Genomic DNA, 10,204 nt, shown 5'->3' with positions numbered 1-10,204 from the left:
ACTCATCTGTCCGATCTCCAACCCTCTCTCTCTCTCTCTCTCTCTCTGTGTCCCCTTCATCTCTCCATCTCAACCAATATGCACAGGCTCCCACGACGCTCCGTCTCCGCCATCCTGCGCCACGGCGGGGCACGTTACCGGAACTCTGCGGCTCCGATCTCTTGCGCTTCTACCCACTGCGGCTCGGTGGGTTTCTCATAAATTCATGGTTTATTTTTTCAAGATTCGAGAAAATGAGAAATAATTCTGAATTTTTATGTGTGTGTGTGATCGAAAATGTTGCTTTTATAACTGGGTTTTCTTTAATTTTTAACTTTAATTACAAAATGGTTATCAGGGAATCCTCAATTGTTGTTTTTTGATAATTTAATATTTCAAGGTTTTTTTTTTTTTTTGTTCTGCTGCTGCCAATTTTATTGTGTTCAATCGAAAGGTTTTCGCGATTGGATAAAGACAATTACTTGTTGAACTTTTGAAGTAATTCTATTGAATAATTTTTTTAATTTTGGATGTTTGAGCTTACTTCGATTATATAAAAATTTGAGCAGGTGGGAGAGACTGATGGGAAAGTCAGATGGCACTCCGTGTTGGTCCCTGGGAAGTGTAACCCTACCAATTCCACAACACAGTTTAATTTAAAAAATGGCATGTATTTCGGCAATCGGTATGAGTCCACGGCTGCAGCCTCTGATGCACCACCGGCGGAGACATACGAGTATCAAGCTGAGGTACTGTAATGTGATCTTCTGTGGGGTTTTGAGCTTTTATTGTGAGGATTAACTGGTTTATAAGTGGTGCTTTTCTTCATGATGCCAGGTCAGTCGTCTCATGGACCTCATCGTTAACAGCTTGTACAGTAACAAGGAAGTTTTTCTTCGAGAGCTTATCAGGTATTCTTTTGTTAATATCATTTTATGTAATATTGATTCATGGATAAGATGTGTGTTGCTAACATTGCCATTTGTTTACATTTGGGTTTAAGAGTTAGAAAACTTGCAATTGGAGTGTTGGAGCCAAGAAATACCGAGGAAAATCTATGTTTAAGATACCTTGGCATTCAAGAAATAGTTTTTATGTTTGATTCTAGGTGGTCATAAGTTATTTAGCATTTGATATGCTGACAATACGTTCTTTTTTGCAGCAATGCAAGTGATGCATTGGACAAGCTCCGTTTCCTCAGTGTCACACAGCCTGAGCTTTTGAAGGGTGGAGGTGATCTAGATATCCGTATCCAGACTGATAAAGACAATGGGATCATCAATATCATGTAAGCTATACTGGTTGTTTCTGTCTTTGCTTGTGCCTAATGATTCTTGTTCATTGTATCAATGGTTTGGCCTTTTCCTTTGTGTGCAGTGATTCTGGAATCGGTATGACTCGGCAAGAGCTTATTGACTGTCTGGGAACAATTGCACAAAGCGGGACTTCAAAGTTCTTGAAGGCATTGAAGGTATACTAGGTCTTTGAAAAATATTTAAATTTAAGATCCTGCTTTGAATTATCTTATATACTTACAAGTTTGTTTTATCAGGATAGTAAAGATGCTGGCAGTGATACCAATCTGATTGGTCAGTTTGGGGTCGGCTTTTACTCAGCATTCCTTGTTGCAGATCGGGTAAGTTCTTGGCCAGAAAAACGACTTTTAGTTTGGTATTGACTATAACGATGGGGTATTCCTCCCATTACCCAAGTTCCTCCTATGCTTTGTGGATTCAACTTCCGTTTGTCTTTTTTTAATCGTAAACTTGCGTATAGAAATTATTGTACTGCTTGATTGTTATGTGTCTCCTATCGGTTACAGATTGTTGTCTCCACAAAGAGCCCAAAGTCCGACAAGCAATATGTATGGCAAGGAGAGGTGAATGCTAGCTCTTACACAATTCACGAGGAGAATGATCCCGAGAAGCTTATTCCCAGAGGAACCCGCATCACCTTGTATCTCAAGGTCAGTCAGTAAATTTTTTCTTGCTTTGTGATTTCTTAAACCTCTTTGTACTAGACACTGATCTCCAAGCTAATCTTTGTCTGTCTGCCTACTTTCAGCGCGATGACAAAGGTTTTGCTCATCCAGAACGGATTGAAAAGCTTGTGAAAAACTATTCACAATTTGTTTCCTTTCCTATATACACTTGGAAGGAAAAAGGATTCACTAAAGAGGTAAGGGTTCTTCTCTATTGTACTTTTGTCATAGGTTTTGTAAGTTATATTCTCTCCGAAACTATTGAGACTTTCAATTCAGGTTGAGGTAGATGAAGATCCAGCTGAATCCAAAACGGATGAACAAGATGAGAAAACCGAGGTATTTCTCTCTCATCCAGTATCTTGATCAATCTTGGACTAATGTATTCTGCATATTAGGAGAATCAGTGAAAATTCCTATCCATGACTGATGCGATGACTGAATTAACTTTTACAGAAAAAGAAGAAGACGAAGACTGTTGTTGAGAAATACTGGGATTGGGATCTCACTAATGAGACACAACCAATATGGGTGAGCCTCAGTTTCCTTTTTAGATGTTTACTTTGCTTTTTATGGTAGCAACTTTATCAGGAGAACTCATACATCATCTTAATTGATGTGTACAGCTTCGCAATCCTAAGGAAGTTAATACAGAGGATTACAATGAGTTCTACAAGAAGACTTTCAATGAATACTTGGATCCACTAGCATCTTCGCACTTCACAACAGAGGTATTAACTACTATTACCTCGTTGTAAGAAAATAAGTTTATCAACAAATGCGTTTTCTTGTACTTGTAGATTTTGAAGTAAATGCTGCATATTTCTGTATCTGTATCATCACTTGATTTTTACTTCTTGAGCTGGATAAAAGTTATGTAGAATTAACAATTAATGAAGTTCCTTAACAATGGCTTTTTTGTTGTAGAATTTTTTTAAACTGCATACTTATGTATGGCGGCAATTATCATGATATCTTATTAAGTTGGGTAATGAATGGGCATTACCTAGAATGGAATTGCAATTGAGAATGCGGCATTAGTTCCCTGAACTTAGGATAAAATGTGTCATTATTTGGCTATGTACACTTCATTTCTTATATCTTTTGCTTTTAAGCTGAAAGAGATTGCTATTTGCAGGGTGAAGTAGAGTTCAGGTCTATTCTATATGTGCCAGCTGTCCCTCCTATGGGGAAAGATGACATAGTCAATCCCAAGACGAAAAATATAAGGCTCTATGTGAAACGGGTGTTCATTTCAGATGACTTTGATGGAGAACTGGTAAACAACACAAAAGATGTTTCTACTACATAGTAATGCATGGTTCTCTTAAATGTAAGCTTAATGGTTCTAATTGTTTTTACATTGGCCTGAGCAGTTCCCACGATATTTAAGCTTCGTCAAAGGTGTTGTGGACTCAAATGATCTTCCACTCAATGTCTCACGTGAAATTCTTCAGGAGAGTCGTATTGTAAGTACATCCACCTCACTATCTTTCTAACCTTTAGTTCTAGTTAGTTTAATTAACAGACTATTATTTTTGTGATCTACTTGAAGGTACGGATTATGAGGAAGCGCTTGGTTCGGAAGGCATTTGACATGATCCTTGGAATATCCATGAGTGAGAACAGAGAAGTATGATTTTGGTTCTGTTTTCTTATCATCCATTTTTTTGTATATTTACCTTCTTGTAGAAATATAGTTCAAATTTCAGCATCTTGGCAATTACCTCCTCTTGCGTGTCTCCTTTCTTTTACGTTACCTGTAGCTACGACTGTGAATCCTGATCTTTGCCAGCCATCTGCTTGCTTGCTTGTGGGTAGAGAATGATATATTCCCATAATAATCTTTAAACATACGCTTTTTTGTTTGTTGCAGGATTATGAAAAGTTCTGGGAAAATTTTGGCAAGCACTTGAAACTGGGTTGCATTGAAGATCGGGAAAATCATAAGCGTATTGCTCCGTTGCTTAGATTTTTCTCTTCCCAAAGTGAGGATGTGATGATCAGCTTGGATGAATATCTTGAAAACATGAAACCTGAGCAGAAGGATATCTATTATGTTGCTTCCGACAGCGTGACAAGTGCAAGCAATACACCATTCCTGGAGAAACTTCTTGAGAAGGACCTCGAAGTATGTAGTGTCTCTCAATTAACTTGATGCTAATATATGATTATGTTCTTTTTCATTCTGTTTTATGATTCATCATGATTTATGTTGTTCTATTGTTGTAGGTGTTGTACTTAGTTGATCCCATTGATGAGGTTGCCATCCAGAACCTAAAATCATACAAGGAGAAGAATTTCATTGATATTAGCAAGGAAGATCTCGATTTAGGTTAGTTCACTGGAGCCTTTTTGTGTTACTATTCTGTTCTGCTGTGGATGGGTGGCTGCTAATCTTTGTGCTTCTTTGATTTTATGTTTCCTTTGCCAAGGACTTAGCTGAAAACCTGAGTGTGAATGACATTTTTGCAGGGGATAAGAATGAGGAAAAAGAAAAGGAGATTAAGCAGGAATATGGCCAAACATGTGATTGGATTAAGAAGCGTTTGGGTGACAAAGTTGCCAGTGTTCAGATTTCAAACCGTCTTAGCTCGTCACCCTGTGTTCTTGTGTCTGGGAAGTTTGGCTGGTCTGCCAACATGGAGAGGTAAGAGGCTTCTGTGTTGCTATTTACAATTTTTAGAAACTCGTGTATTGGAACCTAAATGTTATCTTCTGAACTTTTGATTGGATCCAGATTGATGAAGGCACAAACTGTTGGTGATACCTCTAGCCTGGAGTATATGAGAGGCAGGAGGGTGTTTGAGATTAATCCCGAGCACCCAATCATTAAAAACTTAAATGTATGTTTGCACAAAGAAAGTGCTAGTTCCAATCATTTGAATACTTGACGGTTGTAGCAAGTTTGATAACACTTTTAACCCTGATTTGTAGGCTGCAAGCAAGACCAACCCGGATGATGAGGATGCTATAAGAGCTATTGATCTTCTGTACAATACAGCTTTGGTATCAAGCGGTTTTACTGTGAGTATTCGTACTTGCTTTATATCTCTCGTTAAAACTGCTCTTAGGATTATAAAGGGTCCAAAAATATTTGTTGGGTTGAGACACAAGATGCTACACAACTATTATTCTCTAGTAATTTACTGTAGCCAACACCTGAAAATGATGATTTGCATCGTTGCATCATTGTTTGATGATGTCTGAGCATCTAACGCTTTCACCTTGTACGCCTTGTTAATGCAGCCTGAAAATCCAGCAGAGCTGGGTGGAAAGATTTACGAGATGATGAGTCTGGCACTCTCTGGGAAATGGTCCACACCTGCTGCCGAAATTCAGCAACCCGAACTCCAGCAACACATCCCAGAGATACTAGACGCCGAGGTACAGCACCCAGGACCCCAACACAACCACCCCGAGACGGTAGAGGCCGAGGTGGTTGAGCCCGTTGAAGCTGGCAACCAGAAATGAGGAGCACAAAGCAAGTTTCCTTTTCTCATGCACAAAATTCAGTGGGGGTAGGGTCTTTAGAGGTGTAGTTCATAAAATGTGTGGACATAATTGTTAGGATATAAATTTGATGGGGCTGTTACCAAGAAATAATGGAGCATAAAGCAATTTTCCTGTTTTACTTGTTCTTACAAAATTTCGGTTGTAGGTTTCGGTTGCAGTGTTGATATATGGAGATGAGTGTTATTAATTATGGGATTACTAATAATTTTGTGATTATTTTGACTAATTACTTGTTTAGTTTGTGCTTCTTTATTTTGTAAACCTAATAAATCGGGTGTTAACAACTTAAAGGGTTAGTTTGAAAGTGTTATTCTATGAATCGCTTTTACAAATAAGTAGTTGTTTGCCGAGCAACCAAATGTGTGCTGTTAATACTAAGTGTTTTTTGCTGTTTAATACTACGTTCTAGTGATATTTTTGTTCACTTGTAAGTGAGAGATCTTAGGTTCGATTATCGTCAAAGGTAAATTTAAACTACATTATTGCTAACTCATTGTCAGGTTGAGTTTACCTCTTACCCCTTAGTGTAGATAATATCGTTTGTTAAAAATAAAATATAATATTAAGTGTTTTTGCTTTTTACTCAAAGTACTTTTAAAAATTTTGCCAATTAAAAATTTTGCCAAACAAATATTTTTGAAATAAAAGTATTTTTTTAACAAATAATATCATTTACCCAAAGGGTAAAATAAAAGTGCTTTTATTCTTTAAAAAACTTTTAATTCCAGCACAATTCAAACCAGCCTAAGATATTATTGAAAGACTATTTTTGAAAACTCAACTAAATAAATGGATTAAATATTGTTCATAAATAATGATATTTTCAGTATAGATAAATTTAGAGAGGCATAATAGTTTTTTTTTCAAAACATAATAGTTATCGTCATATTAACTTACTAATTAGCACTAATTAATTTGTAATTTGATTGACTAAGATATGGAGAAGGGAAATGCCTCTAGAGACCACGTTACATATATTTATCTTCACCTAAATTTTATATTTTATTCCATATATATAGGCTATGTGCAAAAGTCAAGCATCCCAATCTTCAAATGACCATTTTAACCTCGAGAATACACGACGTTGAAAGTCTTGACCCCGCTGTCCGGGTGAAAAAGCTGCATTGCGCGTCCCAAGGGTAAAATCGGAAAACAACGCCTTACAGGAGATGAATAAATAACTTCCCCAAATCTGTCTCTCCGCGTCGCTGGTCTTTGTCCTCTCTACTGGGCAGCTGAATCTTCTCTCCGGCTTCGTCTGGTCAGCTCTCTCTCTCTCTCTCTCCCCCTCTCCCCCCCTATTTCGTCTGTTTGGTCGCCGGGAAAATACGGTAGAAAATGAAAGAAAATTCTTTTAGTTGCATTCATTTCGCTGCTATTGATCTAGTAATTTAGCAAAACCCCCAGCACTGGACCGAGGCAAGTACTCGAATTGGGATCGGTTCCCTGACCTTTGAATTTACTGCTTAGCCTTTTAATTTTACTCTTTGTTGCTGTAATTCTCTCTCTGTGCTGTGTGAGTCGTTGATTTGTATTAAATTAATCACCAGCGGAAGCAGATTCAATGGAAAAGAAGGTTTTATCTGTGAAAAGTAAATAAATTTGGGGATTTATGTTGTGTGGGAATTGGTAAAGGTCTGCCTTTTTTGTTGTGTGTTTGTGAAATGTTCTTGTGGCTTGAAAGTTGTTTCATTTCGAAAATTTGGGAATTGGAGACTTTTTTTTTTTTTTTTTTTTTACTGTAGCCCTGCTTGAAAGTTGAAATTAGCTTAAGATTGATAATGTTAGGGGAAGAAGCAAGTTTAAATTCGCTGTGTTACTTTGTTCAATTTCAGTAAAAACTAGTTCTTTTGTGATGAATAATTCTTCGGAATCACTTTGCTTCGATACTAGCTGAATCGGAATAGGAATAGTAATTATAATGTCTCGTGAGAAGTTTATATTATTAATAACTTTACTTAATCGATGCCGTAGAAACTAGATGATATGCTTATCGCAGCAGCTTGCCTAATCACAATAAGCCAATCGAGTTTCATGTAGTTGAAAATGCGTTCTTACAGATATTTGTAATTGTTTATGTGTGCATGCACATGTGTTTTTCTTTTGGTGGTGCTGAATGCGTGTTGCATCTTTGCAACAACAAGAAACCTTCTTGTGACAAGTTACTTTTAAAGAAATTGAACCTCTCTCTATTTGGTTGTTATGGAGATTATCTTTTTTGCTTCTGCACATTTCTCTCGTCAGATATCAGAAGATGCGTTTGTCATGATATTTTTCAAAAGATTATAAGTTTTATGGTACTGAATACTGATGGTGATGGTGGTACTTCTTTTGCCATAGTCGCAGATAAGGGGGAACTGGTGGATGGGTACATCATCTGGTTCCAATATACACCAACAGCCTTCGTCAAGAATGCTTCCTCCACGTCAGCAACCACGAGCAGGGGGACTACAAACCTCACTGTCCCTTGTATCTTCAGATCCTCGGCTTTCCCCAGAAGAACCCAGATCAAATTCTGATCACAGACGTGAGTCCCCTACCGAGAGTGCCAGTTCTCGAGAAACCTGGCCTACTGCTGATGCCATAATGGCAAAGAAGATGGAAAATGGGAAAGCAGAAAATGATTGCCCTGAACAATCAGTTATTCGCCGTGTTTCCAGTGCTGATAAGATATCTCTTCGAGATATAGCAAGAGAGCGAGTTGATATAATCACTGAAAAGATGCATCACCTACCTGATGAGTTTCACGAAGAATTGAAGAACAACCTCCGAGTCATCCTCGATGGAAATGGTGGTTCGCAGCAGAGAGAAGAATTTTTTGTATTGCAGAAACTTGTTCAGAGTAGAGCAGACTTAACAGCTAAGACATTGATCAGAGCACACAGAGTGCAGCTTGAAATCCTTGTTGCAATAAATACTGGGATTCTGGCATTCTTGCATCCAAATATCAGTCTCTCTCAAACTTCCTTAATTGAAGTTTTCATGTACAAGAGATGCAGAAATATAGCATGCCAAAACCAGATTCCTGCTGATGATTGTACCTGTGAGATATGTACGAAAAGAAATGGTTTCTGTAATCTTTGCATGTGTGTAATATGTAACAAGTTCGATTTTGAAGTGAACACTTGCCGTTGGGTTGGTTGTGATTTGTGTTCACATTGGACTCACACTGACTGTGCTATACGTGATGGACTAATAAGCATGGGAGCCTCCGGTAAGAGCGGAGCAGGGCTATCCGAAATGCTTTTCAGGTGTCGAGCTTGCAGTCGAACATCTGAGCTATTGGGCTGGGTCAAAGATGTTTTTCAACACTGCGCTCCTGCCTGGGATCGGGAGGCTCTGACAAGGGAGCTTGATTTTGTTAGTAGGATTTTTCATGGGAGCAAAGACACCCGAGGGCAAAAACTCTTTTGGAAGTGTGAGGATCTCAAGGAAAAAATAAAAAGTGGACTTGCAGAGTCAACAGCAGCCTGCAGAGCAATATTGATGTTTTTCCAAGGTACATAATTGTTTGAAGCATTTTATTTTATTTTATTTTCCGCGTGGTGTCAAATTCAGTATGCTTCTTAGGGAAAAGATGTATTGTGGTACTGTCAAGTCTTGTGGAATAGTATTCCACTCCAACAATAGGACGAATTTTTGTGGAATTTTAGTTTATGTTGCAGTATCTGCATACTTTGCTGTCGTACTTTTATTTTATCTTTTAATCTATATCGTCCTGATTTGAAGTTTATTTTTTTTTTTTTTTTTTTTATGAAGAGCTTGAGGGAGACTCTCCAAAGAGCCTGGAAAACGGGGAAAGTGGACGGCTAATAGCACCACAAGAGGCTTGTAATCAAATCGCTGAAGTGGTGCAGGAGGCCATAAGGAAGATGGAAATGGTGGCTGATGAGAAGATGAGAATGTATAAGAAATCCCGAATGGCTGTTGAGGCTTGTGACAGGGAACTCCAGGACAAGGCCAGGGAAGTTCAAGAGCTAAAGCTTGAGAGGCAAAAAAAGAAGAGTCAAATTGAAGAGCTGGAGAAAATTGTGCGGCTCAAACATGCAGAGGCTGATATGTTCCAACTCAAGGCCAATGAGGCAAAACGAGAGGCTGACAGGCTTCAGAGGATCGCTCTTGCCAAGTCAGATAAATCAGAGGAAGAATATGCCAACAGTTACTTAAAGCAACGGTTGAGTGAAGCCGAGGCTGAAAAGCAGTATCTTTTTGAGAAGATGAAACTGCAAGAGAGTTCGCGGGCATCCCAGAACAGTGGTGGCGGTGGTAGTGACCCTTCTCAGTTGCTGTTGTACTCGAAAATGCATGATTTGATGCCAAATGAACGCCATCCTTTCAGAAAAAATCCCTGAGGAGTGACTTCTAGTATGTACTGTATTATTTTAACTTCAACACTAGTAATTTTACTTTCTTTCGTGAACTAGTTTGAACGCGATGACTCGCTTGTTTAATATGACTTGTGTGCCCTGTGTCCATTTTTATTGCATCTATATCTATGAAGCTTGATAGTTAAAGCAATTTGTTATATACTTGTATGTCCTACTGTTCTTAAAGAAAAGGTGGCAGTAAACAGAATGAGGTCCTTTATTATTGTTTTCTTCATTACATTGTTTACCTCATGAAGTGGACAGAAGTTAAAACTCCGTCGACCATTTATCCGAACATAACTGAACTTGCTACGTGCTTTATTTGTGGCTCAGCGCTGTTTTGGCACCGTCTTTAGGTCAG

The 10,204-nt window shown here is 38.3% G+C and overlaps 2 protein-coding genes across 3 annotated transcripts; both read left to right on the top strand.

Moving 5' to 3' along the window:
- LOC126582765 (heat shock protein 90-6, mitochondrial-like) lies at nucleotides 1–5,702 on the top strand. Its single transcript, XM_050246950.1, has 20 exons — nucleotides 1–186; nucleotides 549–728; nucleotides 817–890; nucleotides 1,142–1,267; nucleotides 1,357–1,450; nucleotides 1,532–1,615; nucleotides 1,802–1,945; nucleotides 2,044–2,157; nucleotides 2,240–2,299; nucleotides 2,417–2,491; nucleotides 2,587–2,691; nucleotides 3,099–3,239; nucleotides 3,337–3,429; nucleotides 3,516–3,593; nucleotides 3,837–4,091; nucleotides 4,193–4,295; nucleotides 4,436–4,610; nucleotides 4,701–4,806; nucleotides 4,898–4,987; nucleotides 5,210–5,702. Exons 1-20 carry the CDS (start codon nucleotides 79–81, stop codon nucleotides 5,432–5,434), a joined length of 2,430 nt encoding a protein of 809 aa, XP_050102907.1. The 5' UTR covers nucleotides 1–78; the 3' UTR covers nucleotides 5,435–5,702.
- An 889-nt stretch (nucleotides 5,703–6,591) lies between these two features.
- On the top strand, nucleotides 6,592–9,994 carry LOC126582445 (OBERON-like protein). 2 transcript variants are annotated; one of them, XM_050246596.1, is made up of 3 exons: nucleotides 6,592–6,737; nucleotides 7,817–8,975; nucleotides 9,236–9,994. In XM_050246596.1, exons 2-3 carry the CDS (start codon nucleotides 7,841–7,843, stop codon nucleotides 9,826–9,828), a joined length of 1,728 nt encoding a protein of 575 aa, XP_050102553.1. In that variant the 5' UTR covers nucleotides 6,592–6,737; nucleotides 7,817–7,840; the 3' UTR covers nucleotides 9,829–9,994. The 2 variants fall into 2 exon arrangements, with proteins under 2 accessions (XP_050102553.1, XP_050102554.1); XM_050246597.1 differs by lacking the exon at nucleotides 6,592–6,737 and adding an exon at nucleotides 6,744–6,895.
- The last annotated feature ends 210 nt before the right edge of the window (nucleotides 9,995–10,204 follow it).

The sequence above is a fragment of the Malus sylvestris genome, chromosome 9 (assembly GCF_916048215.2).
Source record: "Malus sylvestris chromosome 9, drMalSylv7.2, whole genome shotgun sequence".
NCBI lineage: Eukaryota > Viridiplantae > Streptophyta > Magnoliopsida > Rosales > Rosaceae > Malus > Malus sylvestris.
Note: the sequence above shows the minus strand (reverse complement) of the source record. Positions and strands in the feature narration are given on the sequence as shown.